The 26,106-nt window shown below is 54.9% G+C and overlaps 14 protein-coding genes across 14 annotated transcripts; 4 read left to right on the top strand and 10 right to left on the bottom strand.

Annotated features, from left to right (window-relative positions):
- Positions 1-1,110: 1,110 nt before the first annotated feature.
- On the bottom strand, positions 1,111-1,422 carry PG985_012643 (uncharacterized protein; the record flags this gene model as incomplete). Its single annotated transcript, XM_066832409.1, has 1 exon — positions 1,111-1,422. One exon carries the CDS (start codon positions 1,420-1,422, stop codon positions 1,111-1,113), a length of 312 nt encoding a protein of 103 aa, XP_066680459.1.
- Positions 1,423-1,566: 144 nt separating this feature from the next.
- PG985_012642 (uncharacterized protein) lies at positions 1,567-1,854 on the bottom strand (the record flags this gene model as incomplete). The annotated part of the gene is made up of 1 exon (XM_066832408.1): positions 1,567-1,854. One exon carries the CDS (start codon positions 1,852-1,854, stop codon positions 1,567-1,569), a length of 288 nt encoding a protein of 95 aa, XP_066680458.1.
- A 621-nt stretch (positions 1,855-2,475) lies between these two features.
- Positions 2,476-4,292, bottom strand: PG985_012641 (sterigmatocystin biosynthesis P450 monooxygenase; the record flags this gene model as incomplete). The annotated part of the gene is made up of 4 exons (XM_066832407.1): positions 2,476-2,752; positions 2,823-3,469; positions 3,604-4,137; positions 4,221-4,292. The coding sequence occupies 4 exons, from the start codon at positions 4,290-4,292 to the stop codon at positions 2,476-2,478; spliced, it is 1,530 nt and encodes a 509-aa protein (XP_066680457.1).
- A 423-nt stretch (positions 4,293-4,715) lies between these two features.
- On the bottom strand, positions 4,716-6,384 carry PG985_012640 (uncharacterized protein; the record flags this gene model as incomplete). The annotated part of the gene is made up of 3 exons (XM_066832406.1): positions 4,716-4,962; positions 5,032-5,801; positions 5,848-6,384. The coding sequence occupies 3 exons, from the start codon at positions 6,382-6,384 to the stop codon at positions 4,716-4,718; spliced, it is 1,554 nt and encodes a 517-aa protein (XP_066680456.1).
- Positions 6,385-7,517: 1,133 nt separating this feature from the next.
- PG985_012639 (uncharacterized protein) lies at positions 7,518-8,285 on the top strand (the record flags this gene model as incomplete). Its single annotated transcript, XM_066832405.1, has 1 exon — positions 7,518-8,285. The coding sequence occupies one exon, from the start codon at positions 7,518-7,520 to the stop codon at positions 8,283-8,285; it is 768 nt and encodes a 255-aa protein (XP_066680455.1).
- Positions 8,286-8,593: 308 nt separating this feature from the next.
- Positions 8,594-10,132, top strand: PG985_012638 (alpha-L-fucosidase; the record flags this gene model as incomplete). Its single annotated transcript, XM_066832404.1, has 1 exon — positions 8,594-10,132. One exon carries the CDS (start codon positions 8,594-8,596, stop codon positions 10,130-10,132), a length of 1,539 nt encoding a protein of 512 aa, XP_066680454.1.
- A 52-nt stretch (positions 10,133-10,184) lies between these two features.
- Positions 10,185-11,506, bottom strand: PG985_012637 (uncharacterized protein; the record flags this gene model as incomplete). The annotated part of the gene is made up of 4 exons (XM_066832403.1): positions 10,185-10,477; positions 10,582-11,008; positions 11,031-11,300; positions 11,456-11,506. The coding sequence occupies 4 exons, from the start codon at positions 11,504-11,506 to the stop codon at positions 10,185-10,187; spliced, it is 1,041 nt and encodes a 346-aa protein (XP_066680453.1).
- A 695-nt stretch (positions 11,507-12,201) lies between these two features.
- Positions 12,202-13,058, bottom strand: PG985_012636 (uncharacterized protein; the record flags this gene model as incomplete). Its single annotated transcript, XM_066832402.1, has 2 exons — positions 12,202-12,636; positions 12,720-13,058. The coding sequence occupies 2 exons, from the start codon at positions 13,056-13,058 to the stop codon at positions 12,202-12,204; spliced, it is 774 nt and encodes a 257-aa protein (XP_066680452.1).
- Positions 13,059-13,892: 834 nt separating this feature from the next.
- PG985_012635 (uncharacterized protein) lies at positions 13,893-15,038 on the top strand (the record flags this gene model as incomplete). The annotated part of the gene is made up of 3 exons (XM_066832401.1): positions 13,893-14,222; positions 14,287-14,350; positions 14,407-15,038. The coding sequence occupies 3 exons, from the start codon at positions 13,893-13,895 to the stop codon at positions 15,036-15,038; spliced, it is 1,026 nt and encodes a 341-aa protein (XP_066680451.1).
- A 1,327-nt stretch (positions 15,039-16,365) lies between these two features.
- PG985_012634 (uncharacterized protein) lies at positions 16,366-17,521 on the top strand (the record flags this gene model as incomplete). The annotated part of the gene is made up of 3 exons (XM_066832400.1): positions 16,366-16,595; positions 16,725-17,298; positions 17,360-17,521. The coding sequence occupies 3 exons, from the start codon at positions 16,366-16,368 to the stop codon at positions 17,519-17,521; spliced, it is 966 nt and encodes a 321-aa protein (XP_066680450.1).
- Positions 17,522-17,781: 260 nt separating this feature from the next.
- PG985_012633 (uncharacterized protein) lies at positions 17,782-19,051 on the bottom strand (the record flags this gene model as incomplete). The annotated part of the gene is made up of 5 exons (XM_066832399.1): positions 17,782-18,043; positions 18,132-18,195; positions 18,249-18,423; positions 18,463-18,684; positions 18,782-19,051. 5 exons carry the CDS (start codon positions 19,049-19,051, stop codon positions 17,782-17,784), a joined length of 993 nt encoding a protein of 330 aa, XP_066680449.1.
- A 773-nt stretch (positions 19,052-19,824) lies between these two features.
- Positions 19,825-20,454, bottom strand: PG985_012632 (uncharacterized protein; the record flags this gene model as incomplete). Its single annotated transcript, XM_066832398.1, has 1 exon — positions 19,825-20,454. One exon carries the CDS (start codon positions 20,452-20,454, stop codon positions 19,825-19,827), a length of 630 nt encoding a protein of 209 aa, XP_066680448.1.
- Positions 20,455-21,726: 1,272 nt separating this feature from the next.
- Positions 21,727-21,999, bottom strand: PG985_012631 (uncharacterized protein; the record flags this gene model as incomplete). Its single annotated transcript, XM_066832397.1, has 1 exon — positions 21,727-21,999. The coding sequence occupies one exon, from the start codon at positions 21,997-21,999 to the stop codon at positions 21,727-21,729; it is 273 nt and encodes a 90-aa protein (XP_066680447.1).
- Positions 22,000-23,600: 1,601 nt separating this feature from the next.
- PG985_012630 (uncharacterized protein) lies at positions 23,601-24,946 on the bottom strand (the record flags this gene model as incomplete). Its single annotated transcript, XM_066832396.1, has 2 exons — positions 23,601-24,340; positions 24,403-24,946. The coding sequence occupies 2 exons, from the start codon at positions 24,944-24,946 to the stop codon at positions 23,601-23,603; spliced, it is 1,284 nt and encodes a 427-aa protein (XP_066680446.1).
- Positions 24,947-26,106: the final 1,160 nt, after the last annotated feature.

Genomic DNA, 26,106 nt, shown 5'->3' with positions numbered 1-26,106 from the left:
TGACTTGTTGGTTTTAGTTAAACATGCCCACGGAATATTTTGGGAGGATTGAGACCTGTTCCCTCGCAACTTTGCTCATACCGAACTGACTGGATATAAATTGGGTATTGTTCTGAAGTCTATCAATTGCAATACAATCACCTCTTATGTTATCTAGGGCGTTCTCGCGCATTATCTACTTGTGTAACTTTCACGGTTCTCATTCAGTTGGATCTTCAAACAATACAGCATTCTGATGGCACATGATTGTCGTTCTGCCATACCCCCCAGCCTGTACGATAACAATACCTACATCACCCGCCGTCCTATGCTCTAGAATGAATCATTCCAGATGTAGCACTTGGTTATCAAAAGTTTCGTATGGGAAACATATCGAACAAGAGGTATATCTACGACTGGGTCAATCCTCAAGTTGTTGGGCTGCAATAATATGACATTAAAATTCTATGACTTCTGATGCGGTGATACGTTCCAGTCCCGGCTAATCCCTGTAGAACCCTTTCCTGATCCCCTCAGCTCCTCGTGCTTCCCCGGGACTGCATACTCTGTGGCTGGTGAAGGCAGGGCCGCACTGCCTTGAACGGGCTCGGCGTCGGCGTCGGACCATTGTAATTGCCACGCTACGGGCGGCGGCGGTGGTGGTGAGCCGGGGGAGCATTGTAGTTGGTAGGGTAAGGCAAACTGCGGGCCTGATACGGAGTCGGAGCGTTAACGTGACCATGCTAGGGTCTCGCGGGGTCGCTCATCATCCCGAGAGGAGGCTGCGGGAGCTGGGGAGCGATGTCACCAATGTGGCCAAAGCTCTGAAACAAGTCGATTCTCGCAAAAGGCACATGACTCTTCGTCAGCACTCTCTGCGAGGACAGGCTGGCCGCGGCTTGCCAGTTGTGCCTTGAGTGTGGCATTCTCGACTGCGTAGCGCAGGTTCTAGCTCTGGGCGTTTTGAAGCTCCTCGTCCACTGGGGTGACGTTCATGGCGGGGAGCACGCCATGCGCGCGAAAGTATCGCAAGTCCGATGCAATCTCCGAGTCTTCGACTCGCTGAGGAGGGGCCGAGTCTTTGACAGCTTGGTCATGGAGACTGACCGGAAGATCCGAGATCGGATGGTCCTAGCTATCACTTTGGATGATGGGCAGGAAGCGATGCTCGTAAATGAACCAGTTCTGCTTGTGCTTGTCTAGGTGATCCTTGATGGGTTTTGCGAGGTGAACAAAGGCCTCGATGTAGAGTATGGCTACATCGTAATAGTTGGCGGCGTCTTGGTACCGGTAATCCTTGATATTCCGGTATGCGCGAGACTTCGAGAGCTCTCGTCTCGGGTTGTAATGCTGAAGGTCAGCAAGTATGGCTGCCTTCATGTCGTCATCCCAGTTGAGGCGGGCCGCCATTGCATCCAAGAGCTCCTCGTGCTTGGTGCGCATTTCGAGAAGCGTCTCACCAGACAGCTGCTGGCGATTGACAGTCTTGCGCAGTCGGTACATGGACCAGGCTCCCGGGACTGTCACGACCCGGTCTCCGAATTGGAGGGAGAACTCCTCCCCGGCAAAGTTCTTAGGCTGCTGGGCTCATGTCTCGGGTCGGACCGAGCCAATGACGAACTGGTCGTCAAAAACCAAACCGGCGGCCAGGTGACGTTCTTGGTTGAATATCACCATGACGGCGACCTTGTTCATGCCAGACAGCGAGAAGTTGTTGCTGGCCCATTTGACCGGGGCTGCAGGAGGCTCGATGCCATGTCTGATGGCATTCTTCAGGGCCTTTCGGGCCTGCTTGAATTCTCGGGATTGACCATCTTCATGGTCTCTCAGCTGTTCGATGACCTCTTGAACGATTTCGATCTGGTCTTCCTCCATCTTGGTGGCTAGGACTGTATCGAGATTGTAAGTTCTGGAAGTCAACTTTAGCAGGGATCAGTACGAACCGATGGGGATTGGTAGGTAGTAGTAGGCGTTGTGATCTTTACTGAACCTGGAGATCTGAAGGCAGAGAGTTGGAGGTTGGAGGTTCGAGGTTGGAGGTTCTAGGAAGCTGATATGTAATGAAATATTTCTTATCTTCCCGGATCTGAGTAGAAGCAGGAACGATTAAGCGTTTCCATTTTCTTCCCATGTTCAGGCAAAGCTCTTCACCACTTCTTCACCAGCTCTTCACTAAATAAATTAAGATATTTGTTAGTAACAGAGTCAACTCACACTATTCTTGCTCAGCTAATATACAAGGCGTGCTAAGATTATGCAATAATCCATAACGTTATCTTTACCCTACATCAATGCGTACGCAACTAAAGCAGGATGTTGGTTCCTGGGCCTGACTGGCCTCGATGTCAAATGTGCCAGACGCAAACCGTTATTCTCGAACCCAAAGCCACATATAATTAACTCAGCCTCTTCCGTGCACAGCCCGATCCAGGATCATACACGCCTTTTGTCATTATTGCCTCCGCTGCTTCTACCCCCAGAGCCCAGTATCCCCTCCTACAAAGCTCCCTCAGGCATAACGACCTTAAGTGTCTTCCCCCGCGGCTCCATCAACACAAGGTTATCCATGTGCATACTCTCCGGCGTCACCGAAGCCGCCAACCGACAGCCCCGAAACGCCCGAAAGAAGGCCGCGGCACCCAGCCGCAGCTCCATGTACGCGAGGTGCTTCCCAATGCACCCGCGGGACCCAACCCCGAATGGCCCAAATGCGGTCCTGGAGGTCTCGGATGTCGTGCAATCGCCGCCTGGGAGCCAGCGCGTGTGGTCGAACCTAGATACGTGCGTAGGCAATGTTAGAACCAATCATACCATAGATGAATCAGTAACCAGGGGCTACGTACCTCTCGGGGTCGGCGAAGAACCTTGGATCCCGGTGCATCGTGTAGGCCTGCGTCGCGACCTCTGTCCCCGCGGGCAGATGGTACCCCCCGAACTCGACGCCTCCTGGCGGGACGATCCTTGGCAACGGGATGGGCGCAGCGCCAAACAGTCTCAGTGTCTCCTCGATAACAGCGTTGAGAACGGGCAGCTTTTCGAGCGCCGCATCAATAATACCCGACGGACCCCCCTCCACCTTCTCCTGGAGTTCCTGCTCGAGAACCCCCTGGAGATCGCCCTCATCGTTACTCAGCACGGCCCAAACCAGATACGTCAGCGTGTTAGACGTGGTGTCAGTCCCAGCCACCATGAACGCCCCAGCCTCGACGGCAATGTCGGCGTCAGTCAAGGACCCGCCCTCGACCGGGTCCGCCTCCCTCAGGACCTTAGCAAAGATATTGGCGGTCGTAGAGTCGGGTCCCGCTGCCGTCTTCGCGCGGCTGTTCTCGACGGCGGCCATGCCCTTGGCCATCAGGGACTTGTGGGCGTGGAAGTAGCGCCAGCGGCCGATGAGAGGGAGGCGCTTGAGCACCTCGTAGAGCCACGGGAACGAAAGCGCGCCGAAGGCGGCGACACTGGCGATCTTGATATCGTCGAACCAGGGGTCCATCTGTCAGTTTTGATAGACGGCGTTAGTAGGTACACCATTGTTGTGTTTTTTGGGGCTGATGGGGTGGTAATGAGACCAGGGAGAGAACAAGACCTCATCGGATCTAGGAAACGGAAAAGTGGGTGAGAACATACCCGTCCCGCTTTGAGCGAGTCAAACGACCTCCCAAACATAATAGTCGACACCACATCCGACGCCATCAAATTCCACCACTTCCTCACATCCACCTCCCCCACCGCACTACCCCTTGCCTCCCCGCGCATCCCCTCCACAGCAGCCGCGACCTTCTCCGTCACCATCCCTTCCCACTCTCGCCGCAGCGAAGTCGCCGTGAAGCCGGGTCCCAGCAGCTTCCTCCGCTGCGCATGGGCTACGGGATCCGTCATCTGAAAGATGCCGTAGGGCGGTTTCCCGGCCTCGGTGGGGCCAAAGTAGTGATAAAGGTCCGTCTTGAAGAAGCGGCCGCCGACCCGGTGGATGGCCTTGTAGGCATCGATGTTGGCCACAAAGACCTGGCAGGGCCCCGTGCGCACGAATGGACCGAAGCGCTCGTGAAGCCTGTGGTAGTACTGGACCTGCTGCCGCGAGAGCGACGCGAGGGTGGCAGGAAGGGTCGTGAACTTAGCGTGCCAGGCGCCCGGGATGGCGTTGAGCGGGTTGCGTAGGGCCTGTGGGTTTGGTAGGGGCGAACATGTTAGCGTGTATTGTACGACAGGAACCTGTCTATGACTTGGCGGGAATATGAACTCACCTTGTAAACGGCATATAGCAGATATCCTGCCGAAAGGGCCAAAGCCACAGCAGCATAGTTGTAGGACAGCATCGTGAAGAGCTTCACTTAGATTGGCTTGTCAGGGCTGGTTGTTTTCAAGGAGGCGTCTAGTCCCGGGCGTTTCAATGTACAGTCCCCCGACGGATGTCACCTACTATATAGACTTGTGATAGTCATAAGATGCGGACATGGTGCTTCTTTTAGGGCTTACACAGAGTTCATGGCGATGTGGCTTCGGAAAGCCGAACCGTGCCAGGTGTATTTCGGTCGACCAAGACTCTCCCGTCTAGTCATCAATCGATTACTAGTCTATGACGGTGGTGGTGATGCAGTCAGTGGGGCACGCCTGCATATAACAGCACATTAGCTATACCACACAACACATGGAAGAAAATGCTAGCTACCGCGAGAAGATCTTGCATACAGCAAACCCCCTATTACTAAGCGGGTGTTAGGGGTGGAGCGATGCATCTGTCAACCTCCAACGGTGGTTTTCTGCACGGCACATCGCCCTAGTCTCAGTAGCTCCTCCACAAACTGCTCCACTAGTCCAAGCCGCATGCCGTCTCCGGGGCCAAGGGTTGGCGCATGCATATCGCGTATTAGCCTCGGCACCCTCTGCAGTAGCTCCAAATCCTCTCCCGCGCGGGAGTTAAGCGGGCTCGTGAGAATGTTGCAGAAGATGGTGAGGCTTGCTGACATGGGGTACTGGATGAAGTACCTAAGCACGAACAGGTAAGCAAATGTGCAGTATGAACTACTCCTGGAGCCTGACGTCAGAACTACGTACCAAAAGTCGCCGCTGTTGAGCACTTGAGATACCACGGGCAGATTTGCCAGTGTGGACCGGCTCGCCTGAAGCGCGAGATGCTGGCAAGAGTTGACGTTTGCCCTATGATCCACTCCGTCGGACTCGAGGATGCGACAGCGCCCGCTCGCGCTGTGGATCAGCGACAACAAAAAGTAATATTCGAAATGGATTACCAAAACATGACACTGCTTCGCCTTGTTCCAATCAGACTCGAGTTGCATTCGATAAGAAGAGACCAAGCTAGGACGATATTCGGGCGCTATCGAGATTCTCCAAGACTCCAGCTCAGCATCGAGCTCCCTGATATGCTTCAGTAGATCGACCTCTGAGGTACGGAATGCCTTGGCGCAGTAAAGATGTCGTATCATGTTAGACTTGATGATAGTCAGCCTCATGTCACCGGGGATCAGGTCAGCGCCATCTTTGAAGCTGTTAAAGTCATCGATCTCCTTGTAATTTGGCGGCAGCGACAGATCGCAATGGTCGTCGTTGATGATGGAAGGATAGCCGGCGCGAAGGCATATGTCTTTGTCGTACATGTAGCAATGCCAAAATGCCCTGCGCAGATAGGATTGGCTAGAGTAAGGGTTGTACTGGGCTGGAGTGGGACCCAGGCTCGCAGGGTCGAGGTGTGCTCCGAGCATGGAAGCAAATCGGTAGGCAACTGACAAGTATGTGGCGGCAGCCGCTACGTTCCCGGTAAAGATCTTGTACATGCACTTGCGCCATGCCGAGTCAGTTGGACAATACTTCAAGACATACGCAGTGGGTAAGACTTACTAGCATGGTACAGACTTGTATAGATTCGCTACACGGGCTTGAAAGTATCGCCGGCATCAGGCGGCGTGCACGGGCGGCACACTGGTCAGCTTCGATTTGCTGCATATCCAGCTGGCCATCCATATGTACCCCGATACATGTGAAGGCCAGAACACAAGCCCTGGCGCAGAGGACATCGGGCTGGTCCGGGTGACCGTTGTAAGCCTTCTCAATAACGTCCGGGAACGAGGCCTCGTCAATGATAGGGAACACATATCGCTTGGTCGACGTGGTAAAGGCCGAGAGATAGGTATCCACAACCCTTCTGCTGGGAAGTTCCCATGTGCCCGTTATCTGGGTGGGTGCATTGGCTGGACACGAAGGCAACGAGGCAGGCTTAGATCCGGTATGTGCGAGTATCCACTCCTCGCCTTGCCTCGAGAAGAACGGGATGCCTTGATGGGAGCTAATGCCGCCCAGATGAATCCCGTTAAAGTAAAATCCACCTAGACCAAGATGGGGGATATCATGGTTGACGGGAAAGTTCATGTAACCCAATTCTGTTTCCAGCATGCTGGATGTGGCTGGGTCCCGACCCGGTTGCAGTCGGTTCATTGAGCCATTCTCTCTAAAACAAACCAATCAGCGCGGCACAAACCTAAAGTTTGAGGCATCTGGACCCTACCTAGTTCGTTTGCGTCGACCAAATGGCCGATTAAAGGTACATAGCAACCCCTGGTGCTTACACCAATCACACTGGGAAGCTGAGACCGAGTCACAGTGAATCTGTGATGACCCAGGAAATCAGTATGTGAACTTCGCTGGGGAAGATGGCGGGTCTCAAAAGAGTAGGTACCTTTCGCTTATGACAGGCGTCGCAGGAACGACCCTTTGATCTGGTGGCTGAAGGTGGCATGTTGCGGGGGGTATTCTGTGGGAAAGGAGAAGCTGCGTCTTGCATGGTGTTAGCCGGGTTTTATCCAGCGCTCACTAATCGGGACTTGCGGCAACTAGCGCCAACCTTGTCACCCTCTTAGTCAGCGATCGACTCGAAGGCTTGGCTTCGGTTTTGTTCAATTGGTCTGGTCTGGCTTGCAACGGAGCACCCTCCGCCGTAGCCACGGCATCCCCAGGCCAAACAAACGCAAATTCATTGGCTGCAAATCCCAAGTTTCGGTCGGCATGGCTAGAAATTGTGACGAGGCCGTGAAGTGATCTAGACTTCCACCCCTGCGAGTCCTCTTCTACATGTCACTTCTAAATACCCTTAACTGAGCGGCGCTTAATCCCCAGGAGACTTATCTCAAAACTTGTCAGACTAATTGTTGTCTTTTCGCTCCACGGCGGCAGAGATCCGAGAGACTTTGTAAAAGATTGGCGGGTACAGTCAATTCCTCTCCAGAACGCTGTTTCCGTCTCGTAGCATTGACAAAAATACTGGGTTGTTGCTTTCCAAGTGACGCTTGCAATGCTCGAAAAACCGCTTGGCAAATGAGAAGTAACCGTGCATTCTGGAGCTGCCGCTTAGTCATCGGAAGTTTACCCCTGAAAGTGGGTATCGTCCGTAACCAACCCGCACGCCAGCTGCACGCTATCGGGAGCAGCAACATGGTGGTCGGTTTCATATATCCGTACATTCGGAAGTAGGCAACGATGTGAGTTGTTCCTTTCCTATTTGCATTCACGCATTTATCGACGGAGAAGATATGGACGCTTTCAGAAGGGCTGCAAGGGTTGCAGCCACTGGCATCGCCGGTACCGTTGCCGGGACCGGACTGGGAGTGGCTTATTTGGCTGCATCGACGACACTTATCACGCCCATCCCTCGGGATGACGCCCTGTGGCAGTCCAAGACACTTAAGAAGCTGAATCACCTTGAGAACCCGGTACTGGCGGATATCTGCATCAAGCGGATCCCTCTCTCCAAGATTCGACCAGAGCTGGCCGCGGACGAGGCCGCCTTGACAGCCGAGTTTGCACGAGGTGTTTGGTCCGGATGGGGTGAGTACAGTACCAAGTGCCTACCTACTGCGGGAGAGCGCGAGCCGCAAGTGTCCAAACTGACGTATTTACCAGCCTTCGAGCCCCAGCGTTGGCTCTTCACCAAAATCTGCCGGACGCCCGAGAACAGCCACCTCCGGTTCAGCCGGCGCGAGATCGCCGGCTGCACGTTCGAGCTGGGGACCGAATTCATCGACCAGTTCGAGGTCGTGGAGCGGTCGCGGCACGCTATCACAGTCCGCGAGGGTGGGTCGCCGCGCGACCTGGGCCCAAGAGAAGTCGACGGCTTGATCACGACCACGGCCAAGATCGACCGGGAGGCCGGGGAGGTGGAGCTGACGTTGAGCACGAGGTTCTTCAAGGGCGGGGAGAAGGTGACGGATGGGAGCATGCCGGTTCCTTACCTGGTGGAGCGGCTCCACTATATTTATGCTAGGGCTTTGGTGCAGAGCGGTTCTTCGGCATTGAGGTGATCTGCGTCGATTGCGTAGATGGAAGAAGCATTTGCTGTTACTTATATCTTGTACGATACTCAAACAAAATCAAAAGCTTGCTTTTTGGTGATCTGATGTTCCTCCACAAGTATATTGGCCCGCTACCTCATTTCGCGGGGAACGTTACATTTCGCCTCCAACCATCTACCCCTCAACTCATACTTCGGCGTTGTATACTCCGACGATCTTTGCAGTTGACGGGATGTCTACTCTAGAAAGGTGAGTTACCCCATCACATCCTACCCCCATCTCATACCATCCTCGACCTCTCTGATTAAGATTCAGCCATGATGAAGTACGATGTATGCACGCGGATTGCAACACTCTTTTCTTTCTATGGTGCAGTGGTGGCTCAAGATGCACCGGCCCCTTATCTGCGAGTACCCAGCCAGCGGCAGCTGGACTGGCAGCGCCAAGAGCTATCCGGGTTTCTCCATTTTGGGCCCAACACCTTTACAGGGGAGGAATGGGGCCGCAGCCAAAGCCTGCCGGACGTCTTCAACCCCACCGACCTGGACACCGACCAGTGGGCCCAGGTTCTGGCGGAGGCGGGAATGAAGGGCATGATCCTCACGGCGAAGCACCACGACGGCATGTGCCTCTGGAACACCTCCACGACCACCTACAAAGTAGCCAACAGCGCCTGGGCGAAACGGCGAGGGGAAGCCGGTCCGGATGCAGATATCGTACGCATGGCGGCCGGCTCGGCCAAGAAACACGGCATCAAGTTCGGCGTCTACCTCTCGCCCTGGGATATCCACCGCGACCCCGCCATGCCCAAGCCGGGCCTCGAGGGCACCGATTACGACGAGCCGCAGGTCTTCGGGGACGCGAGCCCCGGCGACTACAACGCGCTCTATATCCAGCAGTTGACGGAGCTGGTTACCATGACGTTGGCGGACGGGTCGGTCATCGACCTGTTCGAGGTCTGGCTCGACGGCGCGAGCGGGTCCGACACGGCTCAGACCTTCGACTGGACCGGGTTCCGCGACGTGATTCGGCGGCACCAGCCCGGGGCGGTGATGTGGGGGCACCAAGGCCCCGATGCCCGGTGGGTGGGCAACGAGGACGGGTTCACGCTGCCGACTAATTGGCATGCCATTAGCCGCACGCAGGATGAGCCGCATTATGCCGGTGAGGAGCTGGAGCTGGGCGTACGCGATGGGCGGTACTGGACGCCGGCCGAGTCGGATGCGCGGATCCGTGATGGGTGGTTCTACCATGCTGACGAGCCTTCTAAGTCGGGGGCCGCCCTCATGGACATGTATCTGAAGACGGTGGGGCGGAGCGTCAACTTGCTGCTTGATGTTCCGCCCGATGCCAGGGGTCGCATTGCCGAGGTCGATGCGGCTAATCTCCAGGAGTTTGCGCGTCTACGGAATGCGACGCTGGACCGCAATGTGGTAACATCCGATCTAAAGACTTTGTCCAGCAGTGTGCGAGGGGGTAATGCGGACTCATATGGACCGGCTAATGTCATTGATGGACGTGATAATACCTACTGGACAATGGACGACGGCAAGACGACGGGATGGGTGGAGATAGATCTTGGCGGCGTCTACTGCGTAGATGGCTTCGTTGTGCAAGAGCACATTGCTCTGGGCCAAAGGATTGGCGGGTATGCATTCGATACCACGGTCAACGTGGGTGAATACAGAACCGTGCTTGACAACGGCACGTCGATGGGGTATAAGCGAATCGACCTCCTGGAAAGGGCCGTCGAGACGTCAGGGGTCCGGCTACGGATCACTCAGGCGAATGCGGTGCCCCTTATCCAGAGCTTGCAGGTCCTAGGGGAGACCGGGAACTGCACGACGAGAGAATGAAGAATGTATCGGTCTAGCTGTCATACTAAAGAACAAGGGAACTGGTCAAGTCTCAATCCACTTTTATTACCATCTTCCCGAACTTGTCACCCCTGATCATTCTGTTGAAAGCGTCCGGCGCCGAGTCCAGGCCCTCTACCACCTCGTTCCTGGTCTTGATCTTACCCTCGGAAATCCAGGTCAGGATATCCCGAGTAAACGTCGGACCATACTTCTGCACGTGGTGGGGGTCTCCACAGATGAACCCGTGGACCGAGAGACGCTTGAGCACGATGTTCATGAGCGTTTTGACCCAGTATTTGTCCTGGTCCGGGACATTGTATTCGGATACCATCCCGCTTGCGACTGCCAATAGCATTCCGGTGGTCAGCCCATGGAGAAGGTTGGTATGATCATGCACAAATCTAGGTAATTATTCAAGGAAAATGGTAAAAGCGCCATGGACTCACTGATGGTACCAAAGTCCTTCATATGCCTCAACGCCGTCTCCAGCATCTCGCCCCCCACATTCTCATAATAAACATCCAACCCCTCCGGTGCCAGCCTCGCCAGAGCCGCGCCCGTCGTCTCCGTCGTGTAGTCCCACGCCCCGTCGAACCCCAGCTCGCGTGTGACGAACTCGACCTTGTCGGGACTCCCCGTGCTGCCAATCACCTTCATCCCGTGCATCTTGCCGAGCTGCCCGACGATCTGCCCCACGGCCCCCGACGCCGCCGAGACCAGCATCGTCCTGCCCGCGCGCGGCGCCGGCACGTACTCGAAGAAGCTGACGTAGGCCGCCAGCCCGGGGATCCCCAGCGCGCCGGGCAGGGCTTCGGGCGCGACGCCGGGGGGCACCTCGGAGGGGGGCACGGCGCGGGTTCCGGCCGCCAGCAGCTCGGCGGGGATGGCGGCGTACTCGGCCCGCGTCGGCGAACCCGAGGATCTGGTCGCCGGCGCGGAGGGTCGGGTGGCCGGACTGCAGCACCGTCGAGAGCGCGGTCACGACGGCGGGGCGGCCCTCGATCCAGGGGACTGAGTATGTGCCCGGGTCCTCGGCGCGGCGCATTTGGCCTCGCTGGTACGGGTCCAGCGACAGGAAGGTGTTCTTGGCGGTGATGCCGCCGGGTGGAGGCGCTGCATCGAGGTCGAAGGGGCGGTCTTCTACTGCCAGATTTTCTCCTGGCACCTATCGACTCTCGATGTCAGAATTTGCTCTTCTCGGGGTGAGTAGGATGGCTGTGGAAGTTTTTGGAACAAGCGGTCACTCCATACTCGTGAGACGATGGGATAACGTGGAATAAACACTAGAACTGGAAGGAATAGACACCGAAAGTCGCTTACCGGCTCAAGCGGAGTGTAGCGCTTGTAGATCAAGGTCTTGTTGCGCACCATTATGAGTATTTCATGTATATATAGGGTTAGAACAACTGGGCAGGCGGCGTATAGACTGTATGGTTGGGGCTACTTCAAGAAGTCGTCCAAGGGACGTGATACCGTCGTTTTTGGGACCTGATGCGGGGGCTTTTGTTCCAGAACGGCACGCATTCTTCCAACGGCCAGAACCAACAACCAACCCCTGTCCGATCGTCACACTCGGAGGAACTCACAACATACGATTACTGCTTGAGTCTTGGGGTGCATTACTGGCTGCATGTTATTCGGGACAACACGGCGGTAAAGTGGGGGCCGGATCGTGGGTCGCGCCTCCTTGCTTCGACCTTGCGCTTGGCCAGGGTCGTATGCATCACAACAGTCAATACCTATACATCATGCGGTATAACGAATGGCAGGTTGTTACGGAACTGAATGAAAGGAATAACGAGAGAAGATACCCGCGAAAGGGGGCCAGGCTAATTACAATCCTATTCTGATTAAATCAAAGGCATTCATCTCAAGACAATGAGTCGTCATGTCAATTAGGCCGCTGTACCGCGGGCGCCAAATATGCACCGGGGAAAACCACAACCACCCAACCTGGCCACTACTGACTTCTGTGGTAGTATTGTTGACGTACCCATGGGGATCCTAAATCAGAACAGTCTCACCGCCTCAAATTGTCAAAATCACAAATCAACTATGCTAATATGTTAACTTATACAATCAGAAGCCTCATAGTTCCGCTTCTGATTACAAGCATCAGTAGGGCCTGGATGGTACGTCGCCAAGCTGAAAGGGCCACTTGGGTCGTTCTGCCCCGTCTGAGGTAGGAGTGAGGCTTTTGCTTGGTCGTGAAATCCAACATCGAACCGACTGCGATCGCCCTCGCTGTAGATGGCCCGGACGGGTCCAGGTGGTGTTCCACGTCGGTAGTTTGCACCAGCCTCTCCAGGAAGGGGCGATGGGACAATTGGATACTCGACATGGGGGCCACTTGAGCTGAGAGGCAGTGGCGGGTTATTCCGGTAGACTTTGGGATAACCACCTTGGGATCGGAGGCGGGATGGCGCTTCCTGAACCTGGCGTCTTACGTCTGAAGCTTCAAGATAGGTGTATTCTGCGGCATCGGTGATGTTGGTTTCGTACTGTTATTTGGATGTCAGTCTGAACAATTAGGCCCGCTAAGTTGAATCTAAGTCACTCCTGGATGAAAAAGCAGAACACGTACGTACGAGCCCTGTCTTGTGAATCCAGGAGCGCTAGCCTGGAGAGACTCTCTTTGAGTCTGTGCCGCAGTGGAACATTGGACACTCATCACAGTATCAACGCGCCGGCCGCGGCGCTTGGTGCGCTTCGCCGTCTCATTGTCACGAATCACCTTTTCATTGGTGCATTTTGACGCCACCGTGGCAGAGAGCGTGGCCGACGAACTTGCCGGTAACGTGGCAGCGACCTGGACCGACATGTCCCCGGCCGTTGCCGCGGCAGAGATCCTGGTCTGTGAGCCCGCCGGTACCGTGGCAGCGATTTGAATTGATACATATGATGTACCAGATCGACGAGCCATGTTGTCTGGGTTGTGAACGAAATTGTATCCGGCGCAGCTGACTTCTATCAAGTCTGGGAGCAGTGCAAATGAGCGGAGTCAAGACCGAAAAGTCTGAGGTTGAACAAAGTTGAGGATATTGCTAAGAAATTGACGGCTTGTGTAGAGCAAGCAGATCCCAAGTTTTTATATTATAGCACTACTGGTATGTGTCCAAATGCATGTATTACTTTCTTTCACTTTCATGGACGCCATAGATGCGACTTGTCTGTCTGTAAAACACTTTAACCTGACAGTTATGAGACAGGAGTTGCTGGAATCGAAGTGCTGTCGCTGGATCAAAGTCCATATCCTGGGCTAGACTTCTGGTATGCTCCAGATGATGCTGCCTAAGCGTTTTTCAGTATGGTAGTCGAATTGGTATTCCCCAGGCACATGAGAAATATTCAAGAAAGAATCAGACAGTAGCAGCTCCTCCTGGCCATGACGGTATGAGCACAAACAGCAGCAGTCAACAAAGGGCAGGTAGGCGGCGGACATTCAATTGCGAGCACGTGCCTTGAAAAGAGGCAGAGTGGGGGGTCCTCAGGTTGACTTAATGGTTAACACCACGGGGTGCAATTGGACGCCTGGAAACAAAGAGCCAATCATCTTCCGGATTTTTTTCGCTCGTTCCAGCTTCCAGCTCCCAGGTGCGCCTCAGATTCGCTCCTTAGGCTTCATATCGCATCCATATTTTATCTTCGCGACTGACCAAAGCAATGGTGCAACTCCTCTATTTCCTTCTCCAGTCAAAACCCTCCCCAGGATCCCGAAACCCCTTCTTTCACCATCACAAAATCATACGTAGGCAAAATGGCGTCAAGCGACATCGACCTCTATAGCCTCCAAGGTATAAAGGGGCAGGGCCTTTCTGAGCAAGAACGCGCTGTGCTTGACATCTTGGGCCTCGCCATGCGGACTCCCACCTCACCAGAAGCGATGGTCGACGCTGCCCGGCAACTTGACGCCAAGTGTCCTCCATTGGAAGAGGAGATAGAGTTTAACACGTACGTGTCGGATGTGTGGATCATGGTGGTCTCTATCGCTTCGAGCTACGATGTCTCGGACGAAGTGCAAGGCTACCTGATTGACATCCTCAAGGCCCTGGAGCAACAGCCCAAGAACCTTTTGCGTATCAACATTGTCCGTGCCCAGCAACACCCGTCGTGACTATCGGGCAGCCATGGACTGACACAACTATCACCAGGTCGAAGGAGATTTCCGGGATTATAAGCCCCAGATTGCCATGCACATTTACTGGGACTTCGAGGGTATGATAGACTCCTGCCGAAATCACATACGATCCGCCTAACAAGACAAACAATAGATCCAACCTACATACTTCCCGAGGAAAATAGGATTCTACCAGGCGACCTGGTCGGATGGCGAAAATTGAACAGCTTCTATGCTCGTTTGACCGAAGCAAAGATCTTTGAACCATCTTATCAGGTCATGGAAGCAATGAACCGGGCGTTGGAAGAAGATATCAGCGCCTTGAACCACCCTGGTCTGGAGGAGTGTCGAGTGCAAATTGCCTGCGAGTGGATGGAGCGCTGCGCCGGACAGATGCTCTTGTGGGCGCTGGAAAACCACGGAAACAACAAGGATGGCTCAGTGATCAGATCAGCATGGCAATATGAAAACGGCGCGCTCTACAAGGGACCGTCGGCAATGTGTCTGCAGCGCTGGGGCTTCTGGATCCAACGGTTCCAGGTGCTTGGGAAAAAGGACTCGGGCTTGCCGGAGGAGACCCGAAAGGCGGCCCTCGAAGCAGCAAGATACATGGAAACGGTGGAGGGAAGTGCAGGACACACTTCGGCATCGGGTGCATCGGAAGAGCTTTCGGAAGAGCCTTCGCAGGTACCATTGAAAGAGCCATCAGATAAGCCGAAGACTGGTACTTCGGGCAAGCCAGTGGAAGGGACATTGAATGAGCCCAAGGCTAAAGGCGAAGTATGAGGCTACTAAACTTTGGATATCACTGACATGGACACACATCGGAGGACCATTTTGTGTTATGATCTGGCCCCTTACCGACAACACAATGGTCATATTGCTGTGCAATGTATCGGAGAAGTCGATGGACGAGGCATTGGGACAGACATCGCAGAAACCACACAAGTAGGATGTCCGAAAGGACAGCTCAGATCACACCCGACTATATTGCTTATGTTGGAGAGCAGTCATAGACATTTAACGAGAGTTTTGCGGTGCAGAAATGAGTTATAACCAGTCAGCAAGCCGGTCCCACCCCCTGGCCGATATCAAGTCCAGCCACATAGTCATAGCAAGATCCCTAGACCTTCTCCGCTTCCCCGATGTCGCAGCACTGGACATTGTTCCACTCCTGGGCATCGACTGATGGAACATATTTTTGTAAGAATATGGCAGGATCTCACGGCAATAAGAGGCTTCTTCTTACCTGGAGCAGCTACGACAGCCGAGACAGCGATAGCCAGGACGGCAAGGATAGACTGGAAGTTCATCTTGGCTTCGGAGGGGTGGATAATGGAGTTTGAATAATTATTTCGTACTGATTACTGGTTTTTAGGGGCTGCGAGTGGATGGTCTTGGAGATGTGTTGGATCCATCCGACAAGACTGGGGAAAACGCCCCCTTTTTATACAAGACCATGAGACCCAACCCTCGAATACAGATCCACCAAGCGCCATGTAAATCTCAAAATGACATCCCGAACGTATTCGCATGATACAGAATATCCGCCGTTGTCGGAAGGATTTCCTTACACGCACCCCGCATATCAAGGCCGGAGAGGATGTGATAATAAAGTCCTAGACTCGGATGGGTCGACCCAATCGGAGGAATAAGCAGGGCAGCATCCGGAGTGATAACCAATGCACTTTGGGTAAGCTGTCAGACTTTACTGCTGATGGCAGGATGCGGAGGTAAGAGATATTGGCAACGGAAACAAGCTTCACGCCGCTAGTGCTGATGTTTGGGGGCCTGTTGGTTGCGCTCCCTGCAGAATCATCTGCAGCGGGAGGGCGAGGGCGACGAAAAGGACCAACCCCAACTTAGGTCCTGCAATGATGACTGGTCTACGACGGTGTCACAGGATCAGTGATCTCCCTTCAACCCCTCTATCGGGTCGAATCCTTCGGGAACTGTTTTCGGCCGACATGGCCTCCGAGATTTCTGGGGTAGACTCTTGGTCCCTCGTGTTCTGATATCTCTCTTGCTCATTTCGAATTCGAAGAAGTTTATCGCATTCTCGGTGCAAGCCTGTAGACCGAGGTTGTATTGACAGTATCTAAACCAACTCACGATGCTCGGCCTTCCCAAACCGAAAGAGTACACGGCCGTCGAAGACGAAGAGGCGGCAGACTTTTCCGAGACGGAAAGCAACGAGAATCTGCTCCACGATCAGAAGAAAAGGCGTGTAAGACACCACAAGTCTAATTGGATCCCCCAAGTCCGCTGCAACACCGCTGGCACTGTCCTGCTAGCTGCCCTCACCGCCGCGACGGTTCTAGTCACAATTCAATGCACGATATGGTATGAAAGGAGAGGCAGCAATGCCCCCAGAATCCGCCCAGCGTTCTGTCAGTATTACTCTTCGCTCTTTTGATGTTGTTGTGTCACCCACTAGCATACGAAATATGCTAACTCGCTCCCTCATCGCAGCACCGCTGTACGACATGACGACCATCCCGTTCGTCACCAAGTACGCCGACCACTCCACCGCCCCCAACGCCTCAGACCCTTCCCACATCTACCGCCTCGCCCCAAGCCCCGAAGTCGACGCGGCCTGGACCCGCATCGCGACCGCGGACGGCGTGTACCCCATCTCCGCCGCCGACGTGACGCGCCTGGGCAAAGACCCCACGTACGCCGTCGACGCCCCGCCCTCCTGGGGCTTCCCCCCGACAAGCAGAAGCTGATGGGCCTCGAGGCCTTCCACCTGCTGCACTGCCTCAACGCCGTCCGCAAGGGGCTCGTCACCACCTACGACTACTACTGGGGCAGCCGGGGCTACGGCTTCGCGCCGCCGGCGGTGTTCGCGCGGCACCTGGACCATTGCGTCGATGTGCTAAGGCAGCACCTCATGTGCCACGCCGACCTCGAGCCGTTCGTCTTCAACTGGCGCGAGGGGCAGGAGAAGCCGTATGCGGATTTCGCGGTGCGCAAGACTTGTGTGGACTTTGACTATATGCTTGAGTGGGCGGAGAGGCGGAAGGATCCGCGGCATAATGAGTTGGTACGTTTACTTATGCTGTCAATACCTCATCGCATAGCTGCACCTGCTGACCTTTTATTAGTGGAAGAACATTAAGAAGCCGGAGGGGGCGTTGGAGAGGGAGGCCCCGGAGGGCTTGCCGCAGATTACGAATGATACGGTTTGGAGCAAGAACGGGCTTTTCCCGGTGGCCAACTTGACTGGCTTGGGGGGCAAGGAATACTGTCTTAGTCCTGCATCATAGTTGTTCGGCGAACAATCCGCTCACTTTCGTTGCAATTCAGGTCACACCCTAGCCGCCCAACTTGGGTTTCTCCATCTCACGTAAGAAATAGCCATGATAGAGAATGCCAAAATGTCCTTGATCCGGCGCATTCAGCGCGAAAGCTCTCTTCTAGGCTATGCCGTTTGCGTAAAAGTCCCAATCCCAATCCGTCACCCGCTTCGTATCGTACACCGCCGGGTAACCCCCTATACCAATCATCCATTCCCGTAGAAATCCACTCAAGTCGTATCGGTCGTGAACCCCGGGCCGATAAATCCCATGTTCTGTCCGCATTCGGACGACTTGAGGGTGCAGGGGCACATGCCCACATAAACGCGCGAATCGGCCATGGTGTGATTGTAGTCGTTCCAGGCGTTGCCCTGAACGCTGCCGCGGCCATCGTTGTCTTGGCCGCCGCCGCACTTGGCGTTGATGTCGGCTACCGGGACGGAGAAGGTGCTGAGGGCGACTCGCTTCGGGTGGTGGGAATGGTTGCACCAGCTGTGAATGTGGGTAAAGGACGGGCCCCGGTTAGCTTCTTGTGTCGTTGGCTGTGGTGGCATGCGAGACTGGAAGAAGGTAGACTTACTAAAGACTGGCGTCGTCGTCGGTGCAGCGAATGCGGGCACATTGTCCATTCACGACACGGACGGCTGTGGGGATGTCAGCTGGATCCTGATCCCAAACGGAGGATATATGAACATACTGGTTGGACTCTTGTTCTTATCATCCGCTACCAGATCCCGGATCAGACACTCGACCGAGTCGGTAACTGCGCCCAGGTCATCGAGGCAGTTGACGAGGTTTCCCTGAATCGCCGCCCACCACGTACGTGGAATCGTTAGTTCTATAATCTTTTTGACGTTCCATTTGTCCCACGTCTGGTCGCGTGTACGTCTTTGATTGATCGAATAACTTACGCCAGGTGAAAGGCCATTCGACCTGGGTATCACCTTTTTTCGCTTTTCCAGTTGCGGCCGTGCGGCACCATCACCAGCACCTTCAGCAGGGGCGCCGCGGCCCTCGTCGCCCTCGTGTCGGGGGCCCACGAAGCGCTTGGGAGGGGGCTCCGCGCCGGTATGGCAGTCGAGCTGCTTAATCTGGTAGCTGGGCATGTGCTTCTTCAGTGCCAGCTCGAAGTCCTGTGTTGTTCGTACCATGCATACTGATTAGTTGACCTGTTTCCCATACGATGCTTTCTTGGAAGAGGGTTTCCAGTAACAACGACTGGACACTTACACGCGGCTCTCCAGTGTAGTTGAATACCGTTCCGTTTTCCAAGGTGTAGAAGAATGTCGCTTCGCCCATCGTGAAGGGAGTGGAAATGCCGTTGGGAGGAGGCTCGGCTCGCTTCTGGACAATTTTGGGCAGACTATTCATGTCAATCGGGGAGGCAGCAAAGTTATCCTGCGTCTTCTGTACGCGGGATGGAACAACGTTATTATCAACAGTGGCCATCGCCTGTGCGAGGAACCCCAGGGTGAGGAACAGCAAGAATAAAGACTCCATGTCGGCGTTGGTGAGAATTCGCAGGTGTAATGCCTAAGAGTAGGAAATGAAGGTGAAATGGATCGGTCCTTGAGGTTAGACTATGGGTAAGAGGAGTTGTCGGCAGGACCAAGGTATACTGTGAGAAAGATGAGAGAGAAGGGATTGAGATGCTAATTGAGCCAGAAAGTGGCAGGCATTTATACAGATAGTGATCAAGTGCAAGCTGTAGGATTCACTTGTGGTGGATTGAATTTTGGTAGGTTCACTTGTCGGAGTGTGAATACACCAAATTCAGGCAAGTGAACACAGCATCAGATGACCCGGACGGGGACTTTCAGTACCAAAGGCGCACGAACGAAGCACAGATTGCTAGACCTCCTGACGTTCAACACATTACGCACTCCGTGTCACCAGTGTTGTCACAAACAAACGACCCAGCTCCCGTCATGACAAAACTGGCAATGGTCTGACCTGTGTTGATATTCAATATATATGGAGTTGGCCCGAGAGTCGCCCATATTTTCGGAGCGACCCTCAACTAGATCTATCCCATCAAAGGTTGGAAGTTGTAAGATCTCGCATCAGCTGCCGCAGCTGCAACTCGTGTAGATACACTCTAGATCGCCAAAAAACATTGGATATATCATCGCCAGTCTTCAACACCTGGAAGAAGACGGGCGCCGCGCTGACCACGTAGATCAGAATCCCAAAATCCGGCCGTTAAATTACCCACTCCACTAAAACCCAATCCAACGCCAAATCGTGCCGATCCCCCCAGCTTTCCCTCTTTTTTAGACTCGGGCGGCCACCAGGCTCATGTAGATGCCCCAGAGCAGCCCGACGAAGTTCAGGAAGACGATGCGCTTCTCGACCGGGATACAGGCGAAGCTAATGATGCTGGCGAACGGCCAGATCTTGTACCCCGCGACGATCAGCGGGATGGTCTCGTTGCGGATGTTGTAGCCGATCTGGCCCAGGCCCTGGCCCTTGAGGAAGCCCATCAGGATGAAGAAGGCGACCGTGTTCATGACGGCGCCCAGCGTCATGCAGTCGATGAACCACTTGGCCATGGTGTTCTGGATGTTGAGCTTGGGCTTCGCCGGCTCGGCGCCGCCGTTCTGCCCGACGCCCACCGACGAGCCGTTGCTCTCCGACATCTTCTCCATCTCGTGCTGGTTCTTCTCGACGTCGTTGGGCGCCGCACGGCGTTCGTAGGCGGGGAAGCTGCGCTCGAGGAACTGCTGCCAGACGTAGTTGGGCGGGCAGGTCAGCAGCGTCAGGATGACGAAGCGCAGGAACTGCAGGTGGTCGAAGGCGAAGGGCTTCTGGGCGTTGTAGGCCTCGAGGAACTGGGCCAGGACGTTGGACGTGCTGGACAGCGCGGCCGCGGCCAGCGTCGCTTTCACCATGGGGGAAGGCATCTCGTCGTCGGGAAATGGAGTTGTTGGTTGTGGTTGTTGTTGATCTTTGTTTGGCCTGTGCTTTGGCTCTTGTTGATCTTGGTTCTTCAATCGGCCGGGAGATGGTGGGAAGTGCGAGGGTGAGGGCGGCGCAGAGGGCGATCTAGCATCGAAGGTTGGAAAGATCAATGGATGGGAAAAAGAACGAGAGTCGATCGCTAAATGGCGTGTCGTCGATGAATACTCAGATAGGAAAGGAGTAGAGTAGGGCAAACGTGAGGGCAGATGGGCAAATTTGGGAGATTGGCCAGATCATATGGCTGAACCGCCGGGCTGCAACGGTGCGTCTCAGGAGATCGACAACAGCCAGTTGACACCAAGGTTTCGGAATAATGTCAGTTTAGTGGAGTTTTGGTAGGGATCGTCGAGCTTGGGGCTATCAATTCGAGGGGAACAGCAGTCCAATGCAATCAAAGAAACTCCATCGCCAATACCCAAGGGGAGTTCGTAAAGGGCCAGCGACCTTTCGTGGAATGCCCATTGCCGCGTCACCCAACTGTCGCCGACAAGATTATTTGAGGGTCCTGGGGGCTCGCAGTGATGTCAGACCCGACATGGGTCTCGCCCTGATCGCGACGGCAGTTAGATCTTGGCTACGGACTGGGCTACTGGCCGGGCCCCTCTATGTTCAGCATGGGGTGGGCAGGCGGGTGGGCACCACAACGCGTGGTTTTAGGGCGCAAGAGTGTGCACAGGCCAGCTGTTTCACCACCCTCTGCAGGCCAAAAGTGGCCTGCTAATTTTAGTGGCTGTGAAGAGATCCAGTCACTAAAAACAGCTTCCGACCACTAAAATCAAGTGTATTACAGCGACATACATCGCTAAATTTCAGCAATGGGCGTAGGTGCTATGGCGCCTACATCGCATAGCAAGTACAGTCCTCGATGACCACGAAGCATCAAATGGACAATACGCCTTGAGGGGGTATATTAAGATTACATCCCATTGAATGATGGAACATTATGTTTATTGATCTCGTCATGTACAATTCGGTTTCGTCTGTCTCCTCTCGAGACACACCTCTCGGCTTGACTCTTCATTTCTCGGATAAATGCCACCGTTCCGTCAGTCCGGTCGGACATATGTCGAATACAATATCTATTATAATAAGCGAAAAGTACTGCAGCCTGTGGAGTTTCCGGTGACTTCATGATGATGTTGAGGCAGTGCTGCATGTGGCTCGCGTCCAGGTGCGTATTAAAGACCAACGGAGACATGCGCGACTGGGCGCGGCTAGACTCGTTGAAGAGGTACCGGCAGTGGTAGTAGTGCACCGTCGCCGGCGCCCATGCGGTGGGCGACGTCGCCTCGGAGGATCTCGGGCGTGGCAATGGGCTGCGCCGATTCATCGCTCTCGCGCCATTCCAGGTCGCCCACCCTGCCTCGGTGCCAGTATTGGTACACGTTGTGGTCGATGCAGAGGTCGGATAGGTAGCCGTGGAACAACACGTCAAAGGTGCACCCCGCCTGGTGACTGAAGTCCGGGGATTTCAGAGGACAGATCATATATGCGCCAATAGCGTCATGCTATGCAGAATGTCGCTCTTCTATAGGGTAACCTCGCCGCCTTCGTGCAGTTTTGATGGGCCGCATTCAATCCGGTATGCTTGTTGTCGACTCAACGACGACCACGAAAACTCGGCCAAGGGGCTGTCGCAAGAGTAAGTTCCCATAGCCCCAATCTAGGTTTGGTCTCCGTGTAGACTCGCTCTACTTCGTCGGCGCTAAGGAACGAATCCATGGATTGTCGGAGAGCGCTCCAACTCTCTCAAGCGGATCAAGAAAATTTTGGGTTTGAACCGCAACTGAAAAGACGCAATTGCAACGGGAGATGACTGGAAAGTGTAGCCGGACAATTACGTATCAATCATGGAGCGTAACTTGATAGCATGGGACCATCAAGACGGGAGCCAAGTCCAAGCAAGCGTGGGGCTACTCGCGCAACGCCGATGACAGCGATCTCCTGGCCCGAGACAAAGCGCTCGAGGGCCGGTATGGCTGGGAGTACTTGCCTCTGAACCAGCACATGGCCCACTGCGTCCCGATCTGAGAAACCAGCGCGCCGTCATGCGTCACCGCCTCACGGACAACTAGACGTCGAGCTTCCCGCACACTCACCAATGCGGCCATATGATGGTGCAGTGGGATCTCGACCACTCCCAAGTACAATAGCATCGTAGACGTCAAGTACGTCTTTTGTGTCTATGTACGACTGGAAGACGCCTGATCTCCGCAAGGCCGAGGCTTGGCGGGGCCCCTGAGCGGCGGGCTGGTGGGCGATGGGGGCGATTATGCTAGCCATGCCGCCGGGAAAGGGTCGGTCCACGCGAGACATTAGGATATGCACCATGCGCAGAGGTAAAAGACATGCATTAGTGAAGAGTATACTCGGACAAGGTATACAGGTATAGTCACGAAGTTCCGTCTCCGTCTGTCGAAAGCCAATCTCTAAAGAACCCCTTCCGTGGTGACGTGTTAGAGTGTTTATCTAGAAGCATCATGGCTATAAAAGTGAGACTAAATGGCTAAAGGAGAGCTCGTGGTAGCAAGTCACAAATCACCTGCCCCTGATCCAGCCGTCTGTGTGGTAGGTAGGTCGGCTGTGCATAATTCTCCCTATAGTAGCATCTGCCCCGGGCCCCCTCAAAGAGTGTCTATCGCCACCGACGTAGAGAAGCGGTGCCCGCTGCTATACCTGTCACACAGCTCTAACAGCAATGTTACAGAGTAAGCGAACCTAGCGAGCGCGAGCTCCATCCGCGGCATCCTAATCGCGGCTGGCAAGATCATCTATGTGAGCTTTTGTCGTCATTTTTTATATTCACCCGTCTTGCCGACCCGCGGGTAGTATAGCTACAGGGTAGTACCTACAGGGTAATAGCTACAGGGTATCAGCTACAGGGTAGTTCTCGTTAGACTTAGGAGAATGTAGCGTATAGTGTGGTTATAAGGTAGCTAAAAAGTAGTTTACTAACTTTAATACGGCCTAGCTCGAGCGGTGGCTAAAGGACGGTGACAGGAGAGAACACCGATCGGCTTAGTTAGCTATAGTCGAGGTGACAGTAAGCGCTTGAACTTTTAATATTATTATATACTTACACTCGTAACTATATCTCTATGCTCACGGGCGTCCGACGATCGATCCGAACCGTATAGTTCTCCCCTTCCACCTTCACCAACGTCACCTTGACGCCACCAAAGCCGGGAACCTCGTACGAGCTGACTGGCGCGGAGGCCAGCGACTTACTGCCCTCGGACGTTAGCGACAAGGCGCCGTCCATGAGGTCCTCAAAGAGCCCAACGCAGCCGCCCGAGCCAGGAGTAGCGTCCAAGACGCGAACAGGGCCGGATCCGGGAGGGAGGGTCGTGTCGACGGTGTAGAGCAGCACGCCGGGGGCGCAGGCGTCCTTGTCGAGGCCCCGGGCGAGGCGGACCTCGGCGACGAGCGCGGCGGTCCCGTTGGCCGCCACGACCACGGCCTTGAGACCGGGGCCCTTGGTCGCGAGTGGGGTCAGCACGTGCTCCGTGGTGCCGGCCTCCAAGACGCAGTCGACGGCGTCGTCCGGGATCCAGCCTATTCGCTGCTTATCCCAGGCGAAGAAGTCGGGGGCGGTGCCCTGGGTAAGCGCCATGATGCTGAAGCCGCCGACGTAGACGCCCGGCCGGTCGTTGCCGAACGTGTAGTAGTCGGGCAGGCAGAAGGTGTGGCCGGTCTCGTGGATCATGGTCCGGGCGTTGAGGTCCGAGTAGTCGGCGCCAAAGGTGGTGACCTTTTTGGCAATCTTATGGCCTTGGCGGGTGGTGACGTCGCCAAACGACGTCTCGGAGCGGACGATCCAGTGCGCCGCTCGCATCGTCGGCACCACATACAGGACGTCGACCTCGGGCGGCGGGGGCGGGAGCCCTGACCGGTGAAGGCGTCAATAGCGTCTTGGGTGTAGGCGATCTGATCGGCGGCGCCCAAGCCGTTCAGCCAGTGGTAGGACTCGGCTGATTTTGGCATCCGGTAGTAGGCCGAGGTGTCGGCCGTGACGTTCAGACTAAGGGTGCCGTAGCTGGCCTGGGCGTACCACTCGGCCGCCTCGGGGACGAGGGTTTCGTACAGGGCCTGGGGCGAATCCTCGCCCGCCGGCACCGACGCATCAGGGAAGTCCACGAAGATCATGAAGCCCCGCAACGTCCCCGTGCCTGCGACACATTCGCCACCGCTGTAGTCGAACCCCACGCTCTCCATGACACCATTGATGGCCGGCAATTTACATGTTGGGGTCCATGTGTAGTTTGCTCTGCGTTCCAACAGGATATCCTCCTGGGTAGAAGGTGTTATGTCATCACCCGACGGCAGTCTAGCATTATCAGCAGACAGTTCGTTGAAGTCCTGGGGTATTATGTGGCCGGCAGCAGTGGCCGCCTGCCAGACGGTAGACAAAAAAATGCTGCCTATCGCGAACATAATGCCGGTATAAAAGAATGAGGCCGGTATTATGTGCCGAATTATTGAGCCAGTAGTTGGAGTGGCGTTGGGTAGAGAAAAGAGGAACTCCGCAACATGCTGAGGACAGCAAGTGCATATTATAGGTAGTGGTACCTAGAGCACCGATTCTCTTTCTCTCGGCCGAACGTTTTGCAGTTGGGCCTCGGCCTCCGGTGAATCCATTTACAGAACGGCCAGGAGGCGGCTAAGTCGCTGTTTTGGCTCTAGGCCACCCCATCTAGCCATGTTCTCCTCGTATTTGGCAGTTTTAGGCCAGGGAGCTGCCGAGGAGTGGGGGCATAGCGGATCTATTCTCAGAACCGACTAGGCGAGCTGAAATGGCGCCAAGACGTCCATCATGCAGTGCAGTGCAGTGCGGTTTGTGGCTCTTGACTTGGAATGCCGGTCAATCTCTGACTAAGCCCATGCTGCAGCACCATGTGAAAATTGGTCAAGTGAAAGATGTTTTGTTGAACCTTCCCTGGATGATAAGTGCGCATCTGGATTAAATCTGAGATTTCTATCTTGGGGCAGGCATGATCTCCAGCCATACCACGACTACTAGCCACATTAGCCACAACAGCCACACCCATTCCACTGGTAACGTTCTCTCCGGCTGCCCCCTTTTCACCGCACACCCCTGAGCGTTTCACGTCGTGACTTTTCCCCTTCGAACATGAAATCTTGAAAATCCGGTCCGGGTAATGCTCCACTTCTGAACATTCCCATCATCCTGGGCATATGCAACCCCCATAGCCAATTGCGTGAGAAGGCCCAAGCAGTGGTTGGGATGGTGCTCCATGGACGCCAGAGAGGCCGACAGTTCCTCGTCGGACGAGTCGGAGCTTCAACCCCCTTTTCATGCTTGGCCAACCTGAACTACCGTCTAGCATAAAGGTGCAGTGCACGCCGTGGTCCAGCGGCTATGGTTTCGATATTTAGGGGCTGTCGGTCGTCCTCATCTTCGAACTCGGGCCAGGAGGCCTACCTTTGGTACTCCGCCAGGGCTCCAGGGTCGGCGCACTCCGGTGGCACCCATGCCTGTTGCAGTTGTCTTAGCCATAGCCCAGAGCCCTAGCTTCCGCGGTGGAGTTGCCGCAATGCGAGATGCGGCGGTTTGACCGTGCTGATACAGCAGG

The sequence above is a fragment of the Apiospora marii genome (assembly GCF_038362585.1).
Source record: "Apiospora marii strain CBS 49790 chromosome Unknown utg000009l_segment0_segment0, whole genome shotgun sequence".
Taxonomy (NCBI): domain Eukaryota; kingdom Fungi; phylum Ascomycota; class Sordariomycetes; order Amphisphaeriales; family Apiosporaceae; genus Apiospora; species Apiospora marii.
The sequence above is the reverse complement of the archived record's forward strand: the minus strand, read 5'-3'. Positions and strand labels throughout refer to the sequence as shown.